We start from the raw sequence: 23,372 nt of genomic DNA, 5'->3' as shown, positions 1-23,372 counted from the left end.
AACAAGACCCGGGGTTAGAGATTGCAGAGGAGAGCCATAGTTCAGAAAAATGAAAGAAGCAGAAAAAAAAAGGTGTTTCACTGCAGTCAAATAGAAGAAAATGGGCAGGAAAAAAAAAAGAGAGAGACTCCATTTCAAAGGCTGCAGACTTTGGAGAGGGACGCACCAAAGGCTGTGTTTTGTTATCAGAGAGTCCGGGCGGAGAAGAAGTTGAGACCTCTTACCTTTCCCGGTCACAGAATGACCACTCATCTCCTCATAATGACCCTCTCCATCCTCGCCCCACGCTGCACAACTGCGGACGTGAGGCTCCTCGTTTGCGGCCGCTTCGTGGGCAAGGCGTTTCTCCAGGAAGGGCCCGGAGGGCATCGCTCGGCCGGGGTCGGTGCAGGCCTTCTCCCCGGACGGTAAAGAGGAACCGCTATTGTAGCTTTTCGCAGGTGGGACCGGAGGAGGCGGGTGGCAGTGGTCCCCTTTACACTTGAGACAGTTTTCATAAATGGCGTTCCTTTTGCCTGGATGTGATCTCGCGGCGTGCGTGTCGGTAACCCAGGACTTGGACTTGAGCTCGTCCCCAAACGCAGAGCTCATCGACTCGTACAAGTTCAATCTCTTGTTCTTTGCCTCCGGCCCCCTCTCGGTGCTTGGACAGCCTAAGAGGTCGGCCAAGAGGCCGGCCAGTTTCTCTCTTCCTTTCCTCGGTGGGGCCGCTTCCTCCTCCTTCCTCTTCGGCGTCTCTGAGCTGAGGAAGGCCTCCGGGGCGGGAGACGCGTCAGCCTCCGGAGTTTTCTGTACCGTAAACACGTTATCGTATCCAACGGAGGCGTTGGGTCTGCATGGCCATTTGTCAATTTGATCTGCTGGATTGAAAATTTAATGTTCCAGAGGAAAATATCCCCGCCCACAGTCTAGGTGTTCTGCTTTCTGGTGTCTCTTTAACAGTACAGTCAAGTTAGCTTTCCCAAACGTGCGTAAAACCCGTTAATATTGGTATTAATAAATGTATGCTGTGTTCACAAACATAATCCACACGTTTGCCCCTGGTTGCATGCTTGCCGATACTTACCTGGCACAGCGGGGATCGCCGGGCCTCCGGGAGCGGCGTGCGGCGTCGCCTGCGAGACGACACGGGAGAAACACCCTCACTAATAATAAGCAGAGCGACGGCAAATAAAGAAAACTTGTAAACTGAAAAGGAAGAAGAAACCGTGAACGTTTAAGAGACTGCTGCATGTGCACGGTTGAAGAGCAGCCTATTTCCTGCCATGGTCTACACGCAGTTACCCCCTTTTCTTATAACGAGCACGCCACACTGAGTGAGAGACGAGCTCAGCGATTTCACACAGGAGGAGCCCGTCTGTTTCACTGGGAGTGTGTCTGTGTTCCATCCATCCATCATCCATCCATCATCCATCCATCATCCAAACCGCTTATCCTGCTCTCAGGGATGCTGGAGCCTATCCCAGCAGTCCGCAGGTGGGAAAACACCCTGGACAGGCCACCAGTCCATCACAGGGCCCACACACACACACACACACACACACATTCACACCTAGGGACAATTTAGTACGGCTGATTCACCTGACCTACATGTCTTTGGACTGTGGGAGGAACCCGGAGGAAACCCACGCAGACACAGGGGAGAACATGCAAACTCCACACAGAGGACGACCCGGGACGACCCCCAAAGGGTGGACTACCCCGGGGCTCGAACCCAGGACCTTCTTGCTGTGAGGCGACCGCGCTAACCACTGCGCCACCGTGCCGCCCTTATCCATGTTCCCTGAACCTTATTTCATTGAACTTACCTCAACCTAACGTACCTTAACCTTAACCTTACCTTAACATAACCTTAACCGACAGATAACCTATTCGCTGGCCGAGGGAACATAGTGCCGACCCCGTTTCTTCATTTTGCTTTTTCATCTTTCAAAGCAGCCATTTCAAGCTGGCAAACAGTAAAAGCCGTGTCACTGCGGTGCTGTGACATGACTTATCACAGCCATCATCTATGTATTTATTTACAATGCTGTGACCAATGAGGTGATCTCGCCTGAGATACCGCGTGAAAACGGTTTGATTGTACTTGAGTGTTTATGAGGGATGCTGCCCTTGAGAACAGTCACAAAACACTGCAAAGTTCTGTGGCTGAATCTCAAGACTGACAAACGCCCTCCTACGCCGTTTGTCCTTGGTCCAACGGCTTCTGGCCGAACTATGATAGTCATATTTAACTGAGTCCGCTCAGTGCGGCAAAAGCAGAAACAAGTCTCATCTTAATGGCAACGGAAGGAAACCAGTCTCAATGTGTATGCGATGCTAAATACACTACCAGTAGGTGGAGCTCTAGGTTTGGCCTACCACATGCAGTGACTGATATATACTGGTGCAGTGACTGGTATATAGTGGTGCAGTGACTGGTATATACTGGTGCAGTGACTGGTATATACTGGTGCAGTGACTGGTATATCGTGGTGCAGTGACTGGTATATACTGGTGCAGTGACTGGTATATAGTGGTGCGGTGATTGGTATATACTGGTGCAGTGACTGGTATATACTGGTGCAGTGACTGGTATATCGTGGTGCAGTGACTGGTATATACTGGTGCAGTGACTGGTATATAGTGGTGCGGTGATTGGTATATACTGGTGCAGTGACTGGTATATACTGGTGCAGTGACTGGTATATAGTGGTGCGGTGATTGGTATATACTGGTGCAGTGACTGGTATATAGTGTTGCAGTGATTGGTATATACTGGTGCAGTGACTGGTATATAGTGGTGCGGTGATTGGTATATACTGGTGCAGTGACTGGTATATACTGGTGCAGTGACTGGTATCTAGTGGTGCGGTAACTGGTTTATACTGGTGCAGTGACTGGTATATAGTGGTGTAGTGACTGGTATATAGTGGTGCAGTGACTGGAATATAGTGGTGCAGTGACTGGTATATACTGGTGCAGTGACTGGTATATAGTGGTGTGGTGACTGGTTTATACTGGTTCAGTGACTGGTATATACTGGTGCAGTGATGGGTATATAGTGGTGTGGTGACTGTTTATACTGGTGCAGTGACTGGTATATACTGGTGCAGTAACTGGTTTGTACCATAAATATATGTACATTGCAATGCCAAAGAGTTACAGTTCATCTATGTTTACATTTTCTTCTGCATAACCAAAGGACTGGACTCCCATATAACAGGCATGAAGTTTTTGTTCAAGCTCATTTTGCAGACAACCCTTGCAGCTACAAACAAACCCATTTTGATTTTGAGGTCAGACACGGGTCACTCAGCTTTAAACAAGATTTTGTTTGAGAACATAAAACTTTTTTGAGCTGTAACATCATAACAAGTCGACAAAACAACAAGACTTTGAGAAAAAAAGAAGTAGAGAAATTATAAAACCCGACAACTAGCAAAGCAAGGAGAAAAGCGATTAGCATTGCTAAGACAATTAATATTAGGAGCTAAAAAGGAGGAATAGTTTCCAAAGGGCGGCACGGTGGCGCAGTGGTTAGCGCGGTCGCTTCACAGCAAGAAGGTCCTGGGTTCGGTTCGAGCCCCGGGGTAGTCCAACCTTGGTGGGTCGTCCCGGGTCGTCCTCTGTGTGGAGTTTACATGTTCTCCTCGTGTCTGCGTGGGTTTCCTCCCGGGACTCCGGTTTCCCCCAACAGTCCAAAGACATATAAGTCAGGTGGATCGGCCGTACTAAATTGTCCCTAGATATGAATGTGTGTGTGTGTGTGTGTGTGTGTGTGTGTGTGTGTGTGTGTGTGTGTGTGTGTGTGTCAGCACTGTGATGGCCTGGCAGCCTATCCAGGGTGTCTCCCCGCCTGCTGCCCAATGACTGCTGGGATAGGCTCCCGCAACCCTGAGAGCAGGATGAGCGGTTCAGCTAATGGATGGGTGGAGTTTCCAAAGGAAAAGATCCATGTGAGACTCCGATTCTTATTGTTTCTGCAGTTTCTGAGCTCTGTGGCGAGGCTTGGACGTTTGAATGCCACAGACCGATCAGCCTTACTCGATAAACTGCCATCCTATGTAAAAGTCAGGTGACCTGACTGAGTTTCTTTTCTTTAAATTTATTTCTGATTTTCTCCCAATTTAGTGGCCAATCGATCCCTATTTTAATTCAAACACCCACCCTCGTACTGCATGCGTTCGTCTACTGCATCTCTCCGGCCACTTTCGTGACAAGGCGACTCCAGGCCGAACCACTGCTTTTTCCGAGACACACACACACACACACACACACACACACACACACACACACACACACACACACACACACACACACACATTCATGTGACGAACACAAGCCGACTCCGCCCCCCTCCCGAAAACAGCGTTGCCAATGATTGCTGCTTCACCGAGTCCGGCCACAGACAGATGTGACGAACCCGGGGCGCGAACCCCGGTCCCCAGTGCGCAACTGCATCGACACAAAGCCGATGCTTAGACCGCTACACCGCCGCGGACCCTGACTGAGTTCTCAGGTATCTCTACCCCAGAAGCCAGACATTGTTACAAACCCAACAATGAAGAGAAGCACCGCGGTGCAAAATGCAGGCCATGCCGAACAAACGTCCCGCCGCCGCCTGATGAAATGACAGCGCTCAACATCATCTGGGCGCCCAAAGCCCAAACTTTCTCCACAGATGGGCCGTGGGATTGTTAGCTGTTCCGACACAAACCGTGGGGCGATATCACACAAACGGCATATTGACAGCTCGCTAAACAACAGCTGATACAGCCGCGATAACGCCTGCTCGCAGCCAGCTGCTGTAAGGGCGAGTTAAACAACGGCGCACAAAGCGCCGCAGGGGGAGACTGTAGAGCCGAAGTAACGGAGAAGACCGTAGGTTCACACTTTAGCCGTGTAGGCAACTTTCTTTAATCCACGGTAAATCAGCGAGACAAACACAACCCACAGCTCGACTGAGCGGAGGTGGCAAGAATAACCAGAAAACTGGCTGGACAACCATAACTTAACCCTGCGTTAACCTGCCAGGGCAACCATGACTTAACCCTTAGTTCCTGGGTTGAATTCTGTCCCCAATACGTGTCCACCACATGAGCCCCCCCAGAATTCGCCCTAGTAATCGAAGTCAGGCAGGCGCGGGTGGACGACAGGCCGTCCGCGGCGGCTCCGGATAACAGGGGCCGGAGTGTCTGTGGGAGGCATTGACGCGGGCCTGTGGAGGTCGGCCTGAGGAGCAGAAGAGGCAGCTCGGGCCTCCACGGGGGGAGGAGGCGGAGCCGGGGGACGACCGCGACGAGGAGGTTGGGCTAACTCCAACGGCTGCGTCAAGTCCAGGTGTGCGGGTTTAACTCGGTCCACTGAAACATGCTCGGCCGTGCCCCCAAAATCCACCACCAGGTGCTTAGTTCCCCGTTCCAGGACGCGGAAGGGGCCGTCATAAGGGGGTTGCAGAGGGGGGCGGTGTGCGTCGTGACGGATGAACACGTAGTCCGCTGACTGCAGACCTGGGGGCACCTGGGACACCGGAGCGCCGTGTTGGGCGGTAGGGACGGGTGTGAAAGCTCTGACCCCGTCCAGCAAGGAGGCTCGTTGGTCCACAGCTGACCAGGGACGCGTTGCATTGGGCATGAAATCGCCTGGGACTCGTCTGCTGTTATGTCTCTGAGCGCGAACTGTGCCTCAGCCTGCGCGAACCATGTAGCCGCGGAAGACTCCCAAAACTCCGGCAGTTTAATTGCAACGGCGTTCGTAGCCATAATGTGTGTGGTTTCAGAAAACTTATCCGAAAACCGACGTCGGGGTCACCAGTGTAGAGCCGAAGTAACGGAGAAGACCGTAGGTTCACACTTTAGCCGTGTAGGCAACTTTCTTTAATCCACGGTAAATCAGCGAGACAAACACAACCCACAGCTCGACTGAGCGGAGGTGGCAAGAATAACCAGAAAACTGGCTGGACAACCATAACTTAACCCTGCGTTAACCTGCCAGGGCAACCATGACTTAACCCTTAGTTCCTGGGTTGAATTCTGTCCCCAATACGTGTCCACCACATGAGCCCCCCCAGAATTCGCCCTAGTAATCGAAGTCAGGCAGGCGCGGGTGGACGACAGGCCGTCCGCGGCGGCTCCGGATAACAGGGGCCGGAGTGTCTGTGGGAGGCATTGACGCGGGCCTGTGGAGGTCGGCCTGAGGAGCAGAAGAGGCAGCTCGGGCCTCCACGGGGGGAGGAGGCGGAGCCGGGGGACGACCGCGACGAGGAGGTTGGGCTAACTCCAACGGCTGCGTCAAGTCCAGGTGTGCGGGTTTAACTCGGTCCACTGAAACATGCTCGGCCGTGCCCCCAAAATCCACCACCAGGTGCTTAGTTCCCCGTTCCAGGACGCGGAAGGGGCCGTCATAAGGGGGTTGCAGAGGGGGGCGGTGTGCGTCGTGACGGATGAACACGTAGTCCGCTGACTGCAGACCTGGGGGCACCTGGGACACCGGAGCGCCGTGTTGGGCGGTAGGGACGGGTGTGAAAGCTCTGACCCCGTCCAGCAAGGAGGCTCGTTGGTCCACAGCTGACCAGGGACGCGTTGCATTGGGCATGAAATCGCCTGGGACTCGTCTGCTGTTATGTCTCTGAGCGCGAACTGTGCCTCAGCCTGCGCGAACCATGTAGCCGCGGAAGACTCCCAAAACTCCGGCAGTTTAATTGCAACGGCGTTCGTAGCCATAATGTGTGTGGTTTCAGAAAACTTATCCGAAAACCGACGTCGGGGTCACCAGTGTAGAGCCGAAGGAACGGAGAAGACCGTAGGTTCACACTTTAGCCGTGTAGGCAACTTTCTTTAATCCACGGTAAATCAGCGAGACAAACACAACCCACAGCTCGACTGAGCGGAGGTGGCAAGAATAACCAGAAAACTGGCTGGACAACCATAACTTAACCCTGCGTTAACCTGCCAGGGCAACCATGACTTAACCCTTAGTTCCTGGGTTGAATTCTGTCCCCAATACGTGTCCACCACATGACCATATTTGGGGAGAGAGAGGTAGCGAGCCGCGTCTGAACTGGCTTTGGCAAACGGATTTCTTTTTGCTTGCTCCCACGGCAAACTTTGATCAGTCCGCCGGTATGAAGGGCGCCAAAACGGGATTACGTGTGTGTGTGTGTGTGTGTGTGTGTGTGTGTGTGTGCGTGTGTGTGTGTGTGTTTTCCTGGCTCGCCACCTTGTCATGGTGGAGAAACTTGCGTGTACCAATGATCCCCAAGAGCTACGCCGTCCGGAGCTCGGCTCCTCATAGGGTCCCCCAAGGCGGACAGGTCGAGGGGGGAGGTTCCAGATGAAGCGTGATCCAGCAAAGACCTCAACGGCGGAACTGGCGGAAGATGTCTCCAGGTCACAACGGCAGTGAAGGCGGATGAAGGCTGAGACAGAGGGCGGTCCCCAGTCGTCTTGGTTCTCCCTGCCATTGGACTCTGGCCGCCCTCCTGCTAAGGACCGTGTGGTGGCCGCAGGAGCATCAGCCGCTCCACGTAAAAAGCTGTCATGCGCAGGCGTCCTCCCGTTATGCAGCTCCAGGATCAGCCTCTACACCCACCTGAGGACCCAGAGGGACCCAGAGGGAGGACGGTCATACTCAACCCCAAGTGACCACTGACGACGATGGTGGTTTGTGTGTTGTACATCTATCTTTGTGAGGACCAATTTGAGTTATTTTTGTTTCGTTTTGGTTTTTTTTGTGGATTTTTCTTCTCCCTTTTCCTCCCCAGTTGTATCCGGCCAATCACCCCACTCTTCTGAGCCGTCCCGGGCGCTGCTCCACCCCCTCTGCCGATCCGGGGAGGGCTAAAGACTACCACGTGCCTCCTCCGATACATGTGGAGTCGCCAGCCGCTTCTTTTCACCTGGCAGTGAGGAGTTTCACCAGGGGGACGTAGCGCGTGGGAGGATCACACTATTCTCCCCAGTTCCCCCTTCCCCCTGAACAGGCGCCCGACCGACCAGAGGAGGCGCTAGTGTAGCGACCAGGACACATACCCACATCCGGCTTCCCAACCGCAGACACGGCCAATTGTGTCAGTAGGGATGCCCGCCCAAGCCGTAGGGAACACGGGGGTTCAAACCACCGATCCCCGTGTTGGTAGGCAATGGAATAGACCGCCACACTAATCGGATGCCCCCAATTTGAGTTTTCATCATCAGAGTGAGGACATTTCTGCAAAGTGAGGACATTTTGGCTGGTCCTCTGTTGTGTAACTACACCTATAAATTAAATTTTGCGGAAATAATGAGGAAATAAGTGAATGGCTGGATGACTGAATGGGCATTAAACAAGTTGTTGCTGACAGGATGAATGAATTAAATAAACTGGAGGTTAACAACATCAAAAATGAATCTGAACGAAATGGGGGCAACTAAGCCAATTGGGGGAAAAAGGGACAGTTTAAGATAGCTCTGTTGCATCAACTCTCATATGCAGAGTGCGTGGAAGATGGTTTGGTCCTACTCGTTTCTGCGGTGACTGATGGGCGAGGATGTAGGCAAGCTTTTCCGAAGGGCCTCAAGCGTGTTGAAGCAGACTCGATCGACTTCGGGTTGTCATGGTGACAGCCGGAGGAGTACCGTTGTTTCTGTGGTGATGGATGGCTGCAGATTATGGCAGGCTTTTCCGGAGGACGTCAGCCATGCTGGAGGCTAAGTGACCTTTGGGTTGCCGTAGTGACAGCCGGAGGAGAACCACTTTGAAAGAGTTGGTTCAGAGACTCAACTTGGAGAATGGGTCCACATTAGAGATGCTCCGCTTAGCGTAGACGACGCGAAAGTAACTGGCGTGTATGTCTGGGTCCTGGCAGGGACGGACTGGGACTAAAAAACGGCCCTGGGTATTTTTCCCCAAACCAGCCCACCACACTCAGCCCACCACACCAAACCAGCCCACCACACTCAGCCCACCACACCAAACCAGCCCACCACACTCAGCCCACCACACCAAACCAGCCCACCACACCAAACCAGCCCACCACACTCAGCCCGCGGATACTCCACACCCCCATCCCATCAATCCACTTGCAAACACACCCGCCTTTAATACCACCACTTTTTTTTATTTTATTTTTTGGAATCTTCCCCCTTTTCCTCCCCAATTTTACCCGGCCAATTACCCCACTCTTCCGAGCCATCCCTGTCGCTGCTCCGCCCCCCTATGCCGATCCGGGGAGGGCTGCAGACTACCACATGCCTCCTCCGATACATGTGGAGTCGCCAGCCGCTTCTTTTCACCTGACAGTGAGGAGTTTCACCAGGGGGACGTAGCGTGTGGGAGGATCACGCTATTCCCCCCAGTTCCCCTCCCCCCTCAACAGGTGCCCCGACCGACCAGAGGAGGCGCTAATGCAGCGACCAGGACACATACCCACATCCGGTTTCCCACCTGCAGACACAGCCAATTGTGTCTGTAGGGACGCCCGACCAAGCCGGAGGTAACACGGGGATTTGAACCGGCGATCCCCATATTGGTAGGCTACCCGGACACCCAGTACCCCCACTCATAAGCATAATGGATGGATACTCTAGGCTACTGTAACACTAATACAGAGCTACTTTAAGAGCAGATGAAAGGTTTGTCACCAGCAGGCCACACACGCACACCTGTAGCGTAGGCAGAAATCACAGCGTGGGGGGTGTAGGGAAAAGCAGGTGGGTCTAGCCTGTCCAATCAGTCATACTTAATAGGTTTTGAAACACGTGTTAACCAAAATAGCTCATCACAACTACACTTGCCTCATGCACTACAGTTTAATCACACAAGCCTTATACATCATCAGAGGTAACGTTACAGGCACCCAGATGAACACTAACAGCATCGCATAGTCTGGCACTGCGGCCACACACACACACGCACACACGCACACACGCACGCACACACACACACACATGGCTGACGCAGCAACATCAGCATATAAATCCAGTTGTACACCCAACAAAAACTATACCCAATACACAATAATACTGAAACAGGCACTAGGCTCGAACAGTCCAACTCTGCAAACGACTTTATTTTTGATGATGACATCAGGAGACGAGGGGTATTTCATTATAGTCCAACGGTTCAGTCAGTCCTCTTTCAGAGGAGAGCGGGGACCGAGAGTTCAGTCTGGAGGTCATCACTGACGCCCTGATACCAGCTTTCATCCGCCTGACAGCTGAAAAGAGTCTTTCAGCGGGACGGCTGCTGAACCACCAGCCACGTACCTGGCCTTAATACTTGGCCCTTGGAGCAGGAGTAGGAGTCTGGGTTGAGAATGATGACTGAATTCTGAATGAGCTGAATTCTCTTCCTCCGGCTCCTCGTGACCAACTTAAGCAAACTGCTTTGTTCGCCATCATTTTTAGCTTAACCTACATTAAAAGCAGCTAGCTAGTGGGAAGTAGGCGTCTGTTCCTCTCTCTCGGCAATGCGCGGGCTGTACACTGAGTGAAACAGGAGGGGCTGCTCGCAATCTGACATTTGCAAAATGCACTGCCACTCAAAGAATCTGACCATTCTGTTGCCTACCAACATGGGGATCGCCGGTTTGAATCCCCGTGTTACCACCAGCTTGGTCGGGCGTCCCTACAGACACAATTAGCCGTGTCTGTGGGTGGGAAGCCGGATGTGGGTATGTGTCCTGGTCGCTGCAATAGCGCCTCCTCTGGTCGGTCGGGGTGCCTGTTCGGGAGGGAGGGGAAACTGGAGGGACTAGCGTGATCCTCCCACGCGCTACATCCCCCTGGTGAAACTCCTCACTGTCAGGTGAAAAGAAGCGGCTGGCGACGAGCCTCGATACTCGCTCATGTCTGTCGTTGGTGTGGACACGTCATTAAATCTATGGCCAAACACTTAGAAAGTGCATAATATTAATCACACGGGTGAACAGAGGATAGAGACCCTAAAACCCTAATTCTCTAACCTGTGGCTCAGCACTAAGTTGAAGTAAATTACATTTCAATTCTACAAGACATTAATATTGAATTCATGACGAGATAATGCATTAAATTAGTACTTTTGAAGAAAATCAATACAGTAATGGTCATTCGGCTATGACAATTCTTCAGACGCTTCGCTTACTGAAGACGGCCACTAGATAGCAATGGTTAGATCGTTAATTCACACAGGTGGTTAAACAGTTAATTGACATTAATTCAGACATGTACAGAACCAGGGAAAGTTACATTAAGGCAGATTGGAGGAATTCCCAAGGTTTTATGACCTTAGAGTGAGCTTTTACTAGTCTCCAAGGAGGGAGTTTAGATATGTGTGTGTGTGGGTGAGAGAGAGAGAGAGAGAGAGAGAGAGAGAGAGAGAGAGAGAGAGAGAGAGAGAGAGAGAGAGAGAGAGAGAGAGACAGAGAGAGAGATAGAGAGATAATGAGCCCAGAATTGGTCAATTCCAGTCATTGTCCTGTTACCATCGTATGGTGAGGTTTGAGTTTCTGTCTTGTGTGGACATGAGATTAAATCTTCCTGTGGTCAATGGCGACGATGACCTGGACAGGCTGTTAATGGGTCCTACATCCCGCTGTAAATCTGGTAACCATGTCAATGCATGGTTTCTCAGGTGAGTTCACAGTCTGTTTAATGTCGATTTAGCCCTTTTATGCTGGATGAAGATAAGGCCATTGTGTGTGTGACTGTGTCCCTGAGCACATACAAGCAGAATGTGAGATTAAACCACACAATCTTTCTGGGAGAATCCAAACTGGTATGCCTGGGTTCGCTACACCTCACTTCTTTAATGGTCCATTTTATGGTTCGGACTTGGGTTACGGTTAGAATTAGGATTAGGTTAAAGTTACGGTAAGTGTTAAGGTTAGGCGTGTAGTTCTGGTGCTAGGCTAAGGCTCGGGTTAGGGGCTGGGGAATGAATATAGTCAATCAGGGTCCTTATAAGTACAGAAAAACGTGTGCGTCTAATTGTGTGTGTGTGTGTTAAAAGCACTCAAGTGTTCACTTAGCAACACTGTCATGCACCAGTTTGTGAACAAAGTACACTAAAACCATGGATGAGAAGATATTTAACTGTACCTTAAACCCTCCACAGGTGGAACAGATGGCGAAGATGGTTTTCGAGGCTGTTGTGACTGTAACTGTGCTGCAGATCTGGCAGGCGTCAGGATGTTGGCTGTCACTAGAGGGTGCCACCTTGACCTTCCTATCTTCCTCTGTGCAGCTTTGTGAGGGCTCAGCTGTAGACTGCATCTCAGCGGCTTCCAAACAAGCCTCAGAGATGCTGGAATCCCTCTTATGGCCCTCCGATGACTCCAGAGAGAGTGTCAACAGGGCAGCGTTGTCCTTGACTGATATGGAGGGTTCATTGTCTTTGGCGGCCCCTCCTTCCTCTTGCAATACGTTACGAGGAGTGTCATAGACATACCTCAGTGATGTGGGAACCTGATACTCATGTCCCGGTGCTGGGGGGCAGGTACAAGGGCTAACATCTGCAGCAAAGTGTGGAGGCAAGCTGAATACGGACCCAAAATCCTCCCCTTGAGCAATATCCAAGCTTCCGGTGTAGGAGGAGAAACTTCCAGAATAAGATGAGTGGCTCCCTGTGGCAATGCCGCTGTCGGATGAGCTTTGACGGCCAATTTCCTGGAGCTGGCGAGGATGCTTGACCACAGGGCGGTGTCCGCCTCCCTGGTTGACTGACAGCTTGTCTATGCTCTGTTGGGGTACTCTGGACTGCCCTGTGTTCTCGGAGGGGTTGGGAAGCGTGGCAGTTTCGGTCCAGATAGCCAGTCGGCTGCCAATGCTGCAGTCTGAATGGCTGGTGTCTGATGTGTCTGAAGAGCCTGATATGCTTCGGTCGTCATCTCCGCCCGTGGACGGCCCATATGTGGACGAGACTGCAATGAGAACATTAACGTACAAACATCAGTAAATCTAATCAGCATTTCTCACACTTTAAATGAAAACATCCCACAGTTTCTTCCCCTTGCTGTATCCTCCCACAGGTATTCACCACATAAGGAGCACCATAAATCATCTCCACAGATGGCATTGGATTTGCAAATTCAACTTAGAGCTGACAACAAAATTATTAAAGGGCCATAAATAACTTTTGGGTAGATATCTGTGGAAAGCTGGTATCACAATGTGGAAGAGGGAAGTGTACGGCAACACAGCCAAGAGTAAATGTGGAAGAACATTAAAGCTGAAATTGGTGATTTTTCCCCATTAATGATAGGTGTCCGCCCCCCCCCCTCAATCTGGACCATGTAGTCAGTTTACACATAACTGGTATCGTTACCGTGGTTGGAGACACTCTCCATACACCGCGGTTGAAATTTTTTGACCAGGTAGGATTAACGCTGGTGCAGCGGCAAACACGTTCCTATCCAAACAGGAAACAGGATGGAAACATGATATTGATGTGGCCACATGCTTCCTCCAATACATGTGGAGTCTCCAGCCACTTCTTTTCACCTGACAATGAGGAGTTTCACCAGGGGGACGTAGCACATGGGAGGACCCACTATTCCGCCCTCCCCCCTGAGCAGGCGCCCCGACCGACCAGAGGAGGCGCTAGTGCAATGACCAGGACACCTACCCACATCCGGCTTCCCACCCGCAAACACGGACAATTGTGTCTGTAGGGACGCCCGACCAAGCCGGAGGTAACACGGGGATTTGAACCACCGATCCCCGTGTGGTAGGCAACAGAATAGACCGCCATGCCACCCAGATGCCCCCGGGATCCATTTTTACAAGGGTGGGAACTGTTTACAGCTACGTTGACGGCACACCAGCCACAATGGCTGCTACACCTGGTCAGTAGTTCTCACTGTCAGATGGAGGGACAGATAGAAGAAGTCGTGGATTTCAGCTTTAAAATGTCTGACTTGGCCTTTTGGCACTGTTTTGACAGGGCAGTTAATTGTACATTTATGGAGTTTTAATTCAATTCCCCTGACTTTGAAAAAGAGAACAGAGACTGCTGTGTGTGTGTGTGTGTGTGTGTGTGTGTGGGTGGGTGGGTGGGTGGGACGGGGGGTGGGGTGGGGGGTCTTTTAATGAGATCTGACGACAGTTTGTAAAGGGAAAAGGGAACTTTATGTCTTGACACGTCCTACCTGTACTGCTCTGGTGTGACAGCAAACTCAGTCGTTTCTCCAACTCCTGCGCCTCGTGGTTGGCCCTCTCCTCTGAATACGCCTGGCTGCCACTGGGGTCTGCCAGAGAAAGGGTCAAAGTTCAACTTTATTAGTCCTGCATGAGCAACTGGTGTTGTAGCGTCATACCAATGACACAACAGGAGAAAGAGAAATACAAGAATTACTCATGACAACAGTGAGGACAGTGCAGTGAACCAGTGGACACAACCAAGCAATTAAAGCTGCAGCGAGGGCCTTTGTATTTCTGTTGACTTCGCGCGCCCTTGTGGACAAACGCGGTAGTGATTCACTGACGACCTCATTTCTCATGAGCCGTCGCCTTTCGTAACAGAGCTCTCCCTCCGTTCAGCCCGTGGGAGCTGGTGTGTTTGTTCAGAAGAGAAACGTGATTAATGTCGTGGTATTTTGGAAAAAAACCATCTGTTTACAAGACACACAGCCATGAGGTCATGTGTGTCTAACTGTGGCGACGTGTCCCGTCTGTGTGCCGTACATCGTTTTGTCAGATTTCTCAGGGGACCCCTCCCGGAGACAAACATTTGAGATCATTATATAACAACATCTCATCTTCTCACTGATGGCCTCCTTTGATTTTGTCGGTCATACGGAGTCATCACGGCTAAACCGAGACTGGTAAGAAAGGGGGGAAACTCCTCGTAGCAGCTTTAAAGTTTACATTTTGAGTCCCCCCCACATGTGCAAATGTAGCTATGATGAATACACAACACCCCCTTTTCTCCCCAACTGTACTTGGCCAGTCACCTATTCCTCCCAGCTCCTCCTTCACTCCAAACAGGCGCCCCGACCGACCAGAGGAGGCGCTAGTGCAGCGACCAGGACACATAATGAGTTGCCAATTGTGTCTGTAGGGATGCCCGACCAAACCGGATTCGAACCTGCGGTCCGTGTGTTGGTTAGGCAACAGAATAGACCGCTACGCTACCCGGACGCCCTGCACAATTTATGAAACAACTTATAAAACCTCCTCAGCTCTGAATTAAGGAAAGCAACCACCATGAGGTCTATAAATCCGTGTTTTTGTTTGGCTTGACTTTGGGGCACCTCAACTGTACACCGGAAGAAGGTAACCCGAATTGAGAGTTGAGATGATAGATGGAGTCAACATTTACGGGTTTTTTTAAATGTATTGTAACGTGCATGGATAAGAAGACACGCTGGCCGCTGGCTGGCGGGTCTGACCCTTTAGTCTAGCGGTTAGCGATCCCTCCTGCGGTGCGGGCGATACGGGTTCGCGTCCCGGCCGCGGCAGTTCCTGTGGCTGCGTTGTCCCCCGAATTCGCTACAGTATTTATCCTTTTTTATCACTTGTTTCTTGTAGATACCAGACACACTGAAAAACCCTTGATTCCTGTGACCTTAACGGACATGTTAATCATTCCGTTATGAAGCTCATACAACTCAAGCTGCGCCACAAGGCAAGGCGTGCAAAACAAACACAGAAAGGTCCAAATACCCCCCAGAGTGGTGGTTCAACATTGGCAGCTACACCGCCACACCACCGCGGATAGCCTTCACCAGAGCTGATGCCACGCACCTTCCGCTACTGGCGACCCGCCTCTGTTGATGCGGTAGTAAATCTTAGAGGTGGTTAGTAACAAGGTTAGCCATGACAGCTTCGCTTACGTCACTAAGACGCCGGATCAAATGTGACCCAGCTGAGCATTCTGCATAGAGGTGACACACAGCTGTGACAACACACGCGCGCGCGCACGCACGCACATGCACTAAATTGCTCCATACATAACCAAAAGGACCTCCACTTGATCTTGGTGTACATCCATATTTACATGATAAACATGTAAACAAGATGTTGTGAAACTTCTTGGTTTACATCCATATTTATATGATAAACATGTAAACAAGATGTTGTGAAACTTCTTGTTTTAATCCATATTTATATGATAAACATGTAAACAAGATGTTGTGAAACATCTTGGTTTACATTCATATTTACATGATAAACATGTAAACAATATGTTGTAAAACATCTTGGTTTACATCCACATTTACATGATAAACATGAGAATAAAGCATGAATAAGACACAAATTAATGCATAAGCAGCCTAAGAGATGTTTTAATTCACTTTTCCTATTGTGTGTCTGTGTGTGTGTGTCTTTTGAAGGGGCATAGACAGGGGTCACACGGGACCACCTTTGCAATGTTTGTGCTCTACTACAATGTTTATTAATAGCACTGCCATGTGGGCCTACATGGTACACACACACACACACACACACACACACACACACACACACACACACACACACACACACACACACACACACACACACACACACACACACACACACACACACCACTAAGCCACTGGTGGCTAAGGATTGTAGTTGTGTGAGGATCTCATGTAGCCTTGGACCACCAAGGTCACACAGTGCCATTGCAGCGTCGATTTTCTGATCTGGGCATGTCTCCGAGAGCCATGTGGCCTACATGTACTACACAGACTATCTATAATAGACTAAAAACCACTTCGTATGTTAAGGGACTCGTATTATCTGATAACAGCTCATCCTTCCACCAATGAGAAGAAACCAACCGGGACAAACTGCCCCGCTGGCTGTCTGAGGTCTCTTGTCACCAGTTAGTTGTCCCCGAGCACTCAAATTAAAGTGTTGATCATACAGTATACTGCTGAGAGTAACGTTGCTCCCCTAGAGAAAAGCATTTAAACATACACAGGGAGAGAGAGAGAGAGAGAGAGAGAGAGAGAGAGAGAGAGAGAGAGAGAGAGAGAGAGAGAGAGAGAGAGAGAGAGAGAGAGGGGGGGGGGGGGTGGGCACAACGAGTTAGAAGGGTGACAAACTGATAAGTGGGCCAGGGAACATAAGAGCAAGCAATTAATCAAACTAGAAAGAGAGAGAGAGAGAGAGAGAGAGAGAGAGAGAGAGAGAGAGAGAGAGCGAGAGAGAGAGAGTGAGAGCTTTGATTGGGAACACTGGGTGGGTGAGTGAGACAGGGCTGTTAAGACACGAAACAAATAAGAGAAAAGGAGAGAAGAGAGAGGGCGGGGGGCTATGGAAAGGCATTCATGCAGGGACACACATCGTCATATGTAAGGGCATGGGCGGGGGGTGAGCAAGAGAGAGTAAAAATGAGGGAAAGGGAGGGTGGACTTAAGAGCTGTGCAACTGGCTGTGTGTGTGTGTGTGTGCATGCGTGTGTGTGCATGTGGTGTGGGGGCTTAAGAGATGGAGGACAGTGGAATCCTCTGGATGATGTTACAAACATACCCCGAGTGATTAGAGGGGTTCGGGTGCTCTGCTTGTGTGAACTGTGACTTTGACCCCTCCTACCACACACACACACACACACACACACACATACACACACGATTACACAACAATAATAGGAGTCTGAACCCAGCGTCTGATTGGGCCGGTGAGATGTGTAAGAACAGGAATACCCACAAGCCCACAGCTGTCCAAATCCACCTTTCCTTATTAGCTCTCAGACACTTAAACATGAAATCCGAAAATTTCAAGTCTGGAGAATCAAAAGCTTCCCAGATAAACGGGGCAGCAGAAAATGTAAACACAAAAAAACAAACAAACAAACAAACAAAAAAGGTTCGGTAAAACCTCAATGTTGGCATTTGGAAAGGACACTGAGACTCGGTGCTGGATGGGGTTCAGAAAATGGTGGCGACTACATTCTGACAGCAGCCAGAAAAGCTTGCCGTGGTCGCTGTCATTACTGACGTTATCACGTCAGTATTAGACACCATCCATGAAACGTGACAGGAAATGAGGTTATGAGATCGCTGCTAGTTCACTGAACTGTGTCCAGTCCCGGGGGTTTTCAGCAGGAGCATTTTGACTGAGTTTCTTTGGCCCCCAATGCGATCAAACCCCTGTAACAGTGAGTATCCTGGGTTTACCATCCGCCCAATACAAATCTAGATCATCCCGTAAATTGGAAACTAAAAGACGTGTTGCATATTGAACTGACACGGGAAGCGCTTTGTTCCGTATTTTTGAGAATCGATTCAGTGCAGAGAAATATTACAGGCTACATGATTAAGACGGGGCGATTTGTGTGAGATAGAAGGAAACCCTGCATTGTTACCCCTCCGCCTGTCTGTCATGTGTGTTCCACTACCTAACAGAGAACGTGCTTCTCATTGGTCGTGACTCATGACCAGTGAGGAGTGCTGTCACTCATGCTACGATACGCCTGACAGCGATGGAAGATTTTAAAAAATGGCAACCTGCGAGCACAGTCCACCGGCAAAAAGAAAGAGATTTCAAAAATACAGAAGGGAATGGGAATATGATTAGCAATGATTACCAATGGCTGGGATGCAGCCATTGAGCCATCAACCCAGCCACTGAGGATGCATAAGCCAGTGCATTCTTAGTGCCGGTCCCAAGCCTGGATAAATGGGGAGGGTTGTGTCAGGAAGGGGATCCGGCATTAAATCTTTGCCAAATCAAATATGCGGATCATAAGTCAGATTTCCATACCGGATCAGTCGAGGCCCGGGTTACCAACGACCGCCACCGGTACTGTTGGCCAGCAGGGTGCCGGTGGAAACTATGCTACTGTTGGGCGAAGGAGAGGGGGGAGGCATGTCCAGAGGCAGCGGGAGAGGAGGAAGGGTAGGAGTGTGGAGGTGAGAGTTGGAACTTTGAATGTTGGTACTATGACTGGGGTAAAGAGAGAGAGCTGGCTGATATGATGAAAAGCAGAAAGGTAGGTATACTGTGTGTGCAAGAGACCAGGTGGAAGGGGAGTAAGGCAAGGAGTATCGGAGGTGGGTTCAAACTCTTCTACCATGGTGCGAATGGGAGGAAAAATTGGGTAGGAGTAATTCTGAAGAACATGTCAAAAGTGTGTTGAAGGTGAAGAAAGTGTTGGACAGAGTGATGACTATGAAGCTGGAAATCGAAGGTGTGATGATGAACATGATCAGCACATATGCCCTGCAAGTTGGGTGTGAGATGGAAGAGAAAGAGGAATTCTGGAGTGAGTTGGATGAAGTGGTGGAGAGTGTACCCAAGGAGGAGAGAGTGGTGATTGGAGCAAACTTCAATGGGTATGTTGGTGAAGGGAACAAAGGTGATGAGGAGGTGATGGGTAGGTATGGTGTCAAGGAGAGAAATGTGGAAGGATAGATGGTGGTGGATTTTGCGAAAAGGATGGAAATGGCTGTGGTGAATACATATTTCAAGAAGAGGGAGGAACACAGGGTGACGTACAAGAGTGATTGAAAGTGCACACAGGTGGACTATATCTTATATAGAAGGCGCGATCTGAAAGGGATTGGAGACTGCAAGGTGGTGACGGGAGAACCTAGCTAGGCAGCATCACATGGTGGTCTGTAGGATGACTTTGGAGACCAAGAAGAGGACGCGAGTGGAGGCAGAGCCGAAGATCAAATGGTGGAAGTTAAAGAAGGAAGACTGTTGTGTGGAGTTCAGGGAGGAGTTAAGACATGCACCTGGTGGTAATGAAGAGTTGCCGGATGGCTGGGCAACCACTGCAGAAATAGTGAGGGAGACAGCTAGGAAGGGACTTGGTGTATCATCAGGACAGAAGAAGGAAGACAAGGAGACTTGGTGGTGGAATGAGGAAGTACAGCAAAGTATACAGAGGAAGATGTTGGCAAAGAAGATGGATAGTCAGAGAGATGAAGAAAGTCGACAGGAGTACAAGGAGATGCAGCATAAAGTGAGGAGAGAGGTGGCAAAGGAAACGGAAAAGGCGTATGGTGAGTTGTATGACAGGTTAGACACTAAGGAAGGAGAAAAGGACTTGTACCGATTGGCTAGACAGAGGGACCGAGCTGCAAAGGATGTGCAGCAAGTTAGGGCGATCAAGGATAGAGATGGAAATGTGCTGACAAGTGAGGAGAGTGTGTTGAGAAGGTGGAAGGAGTACTTTGAAGGGCTGATGAATGAAGAAAATGAGAGAGAGAGAGAGAAGGTTGGATGATGTGGGGATAGTGAATCAGGAAGTGCGGTGGATTAACAAGGAGGAAGTGAGGGAAGCTATGAAGAGGATGAAGAGTGGAAAGGCAGTTTGTCCAGATGACATACCTGTGGAGGCATGGAGATGTTTAGGAGAGATGGCAATGAAGTTTTTAACTAGATTGTTTGACACAGTCTTGGAAAGTGAGAGGATGCCTGAGGAGTGGAGAAGAAGCATACTGGTACCGATTTTCAAGAATAAGGGTAAAGAGCAAAACTATGGCAACTACAGAGGTATAAAGGAGTGATTTGCGACAGAAGGGTACCAGCAAGAGTTAAAGGGACGGTTTACAAGATGGTTGTGAGACCAGCTATGTTATATGGTTTGGAGACAGTGGCACTGACGAAAAGACAGGAGGCGGAGCTGGAGGTGGCAGAGTTGAAGATGCTAAGATTTTCATTGGGAGTGACGAAGAAGGACAGGATTAGGAATGATTATATTAGAGGGACAGCTCAAGTTGGATGGTTTGGATACAAAGCAAGAGAGGCAAGATTGAGATGGCTTGGACATGTGTGGAGGAGAGATGCTGGGTATACTGGGAGAAGGATGCTGAATATGGAGCTGCCAGGGAAGAGGAAAAGAGGAAGGCCAAAGAGGAGGTTTATGGGTGTGGTGAGAGAGGACATACAGGTGGCTGGTGTGACAGAGGAAGATGCAGAGGACAGGAAGAAATGGAAACGGAAGATCCGCTGTGGCGACCCCTGACGGGAGCAGCCGAAAGTCATAGTAGCAGTAGTAGTAGTAGTAGTAGTAGTAATAGTAGTAGAAGAATGGCTGGGATGCCTGAGTGAGAATGTGTACAAGACCAACTGCACCACCTGCCACCTGGTTTTTTCCATTAGTCACGGAGGAATTTGTGACATCAAACAACATGCATCGGGGGAAAACCATAGGAGGAACATTATGCAATAATCAAATATTTGTTATTGGTAATACAGTGTAAGGTCATGTAGTCCCCCCTTCAGTGTTCCTTATTTCCGTTTTAGGAAGTTGGCAACCCTAGAATATCCGCTTTAATATTAATATTATATTTGCCGATATTTATATTTTCCTGCGTAATACAGCTGTATTTACAACCTGAGGTTTACAATGAAGTCAGTAGAACTGATCCAATTCAGGTATGACATGCTTGACAATGAACTAGCGTAAAGAAAAAAAAATAGTATCACAGCTGTCGGTTAATTGTTTGTCGTTTACTTATTTATTTGGAATAAAACAAAAAAGTAAGCAAACTGTAAAACTATTTTGAATACAACAGCGCTTGCAAAAGGAAAAGCACTGGCCCAAACAGACAAGGACTCTCCAAACAGTAACACGTGAACTCATATCCCTTCTGATGATTTCTTCATGCGTCCTATATTAGTCATGTTGAAAGTGGCTCCATTATTGCCGCCTCATGACACACTGGCATTGCAGACATTACAAGAGGCTGTTGGGCTGCTTTCATTTCCCAATTTAAAATCTTCGTCACTGCAGATGGTTTAGCCACTTGTTAACGTTACATGTGCGTGGCTTGCACAAGTTGTGAATAACTTACGACACCTATACGACAGCTGGCACAAGGGGTGAAATGAACAAAGGATGAGAATTTGACAGAGGTGCAAAGGACATTTACTCAACTACTGCTTTCAGCACAGTGCGTTAGGTACTGCCGCTTTACTTGAGTACCGCCATTTTGTGAGACTTTATACTTTTATTCCACTACATTTCAAAGAGAAATATTGCACTTTTTTACTCCACTACATTTATCTGATGGCTGTGTAGTTACTAGTTACTGTGCAGAGTAAGATTTTATATGCAAAACATACGATAAGATCATAAGACATGATGTATAGATGATATTTTAAACTATCCAACAGTATATGAACTGGTCAGACCGGCTACAACATCAAAATATTGCTGACAGATTAATAAATAATTTGGTACTCTGAAAGGGAACGAGTACTTTTACTTTGGATACTTGTACTGATACTGTTAATATGTTATTTTTAAGTGAAATTTTGAAAGCAGGACTTTTACCATTAATGGAGTATTCTTAAACTGTCATATTGCTAATCGTACTAGAGTAAATGAGTTGAATACTCGGGCTTAATACAGCTGATACTGATCAATTGATCGGCTCCAATATTGATCTCTCAGCATCAGATCGGGACATCCTCGGCTGTAAGCGTCTCTGCTTTTCCCCGTGTTGGCGTTTTCTTTCACTTTTAACTCCCACTCTGTTCTGACACATTTTTATTCCCTAGCTGGGAATAAAAACGCTGCGTCCAGTGCTTTTCATTCAACTTCTCTACAACAGACCAGTGACTAGACCAGTCCCAAGAGGATCAGAGATGCTGAACGTCAGCATGGCAGGACTTGAGGCTTGAGGTATACGCCCGGTTATATTGTAATATTACAATGGAGAAATTATGAATATTTCATTGATCCTTAGAGGCATATCCTATCGTGCTAACAGTTTGCTTTCAAATCGTCGCCATCACAACACCTTATTGATCGAGACCCTGTCAATAAGTGTACGTCAATCATTTGACCAAGATGAAATCCAAGTGGAAGCCTGCACCAGGAAAACCAGCAGCCAGATCTCCGGCACCTCTCTCAGTAGCAGTGCCCTACTGTCAGATATACATAGATGATTTAATCGGATTTGTTGCTATAATAAAAGTTGCTATAGTTGCTATATATACCTCTATCCTTGTACTGTATGTTTAAGGTGACCCAATCATATGCATTTGCCATAGTACATCAAAGAAGGGGGATTGCAATTTGCATTGACTAAAATTAAAGTTTGTTTCAGGGCATAATTCAATTACATGTAAAACAGCTGTCAGTCATAGTTTCAAAGCATCAAAGAACGCTGTATGGTATCCTATGGCCCATTCTCTACCGAGCCCAAATCGGTTTCATTCCAGGAAGGCTGCATACGGCGGAGCGAGATGCCGGGCAGCTCTGGTAAATCCCCCTGGATGTGTGAAACCAGAACGACATTTGCTAAAATTAAGACTGCAACTGTTCAGTACAAACTTAGCCCAAACTAACAGACCAAATCACGCCTAATGAGAACAATTTAGGCATTTAGCTATCGGTCCTGCATAACTCAGAAAGAGGAAGGGATTTGGTTTTTTTCTTGGTAACATTTCCACTGATCCCATTGAAGCAGATGGACCCTTTTTGCTGTTTAGATGGGATTTAACATGGGACCTTATGCTTACGGTTTGTGTAACAACTGCGCC

General features: G+C 49.1%; 1 protein-coding gene across 1 annotated transcript in view; it reads right to left on the bottom strand.

The window, feature by feature from the left end:
• The window catches only part of LOC130130482 (protein Dok-7-like), a 58,001-nt gene that overhangs the window by 16,147 nt on the left and 18,482 nt on the right, over positions 1-23,372 (bottom strand). Inside the window, exons 6-9 of the mRNA XM_056300191.1 lie at positions 14,087-14,185; positions 12,039-12,859; positions 1,067-1,115; positions 225-857 (exon numbers count right to left, since the gene is read on the bottom strand). Of these exons, the coding sequence (XP_056156166.1) occupies positions 225-857; positions 1,067-1,115; positions 12,039-12,859; positions 14,087-14,185 (1,602 nt within the window). The remainder of the gene's footprint in view (positions 1-224; positions 858-1,066; positions 1,116-12,038; positions 12,860-14,086; positions 14,186-23,372) is intronic.

This window comes from Lampris incognitus, chromosome 20 (genome assembly GCF_029633865.1).
Source record: "Lampris incognitus isolate fLamInc1 chromosome 20, fLamInc1.hap2, whole genome shotgun sequence".
Lineage (NCBI taxonomy): Eukaryota > Metazoa > Chordata > Actinopteri > Lampriformes > Lampridae > Lampris > Lampris incognitus.
This window is presented reverse-complemented; position numbering and strand designations above follow the sequence as displayed.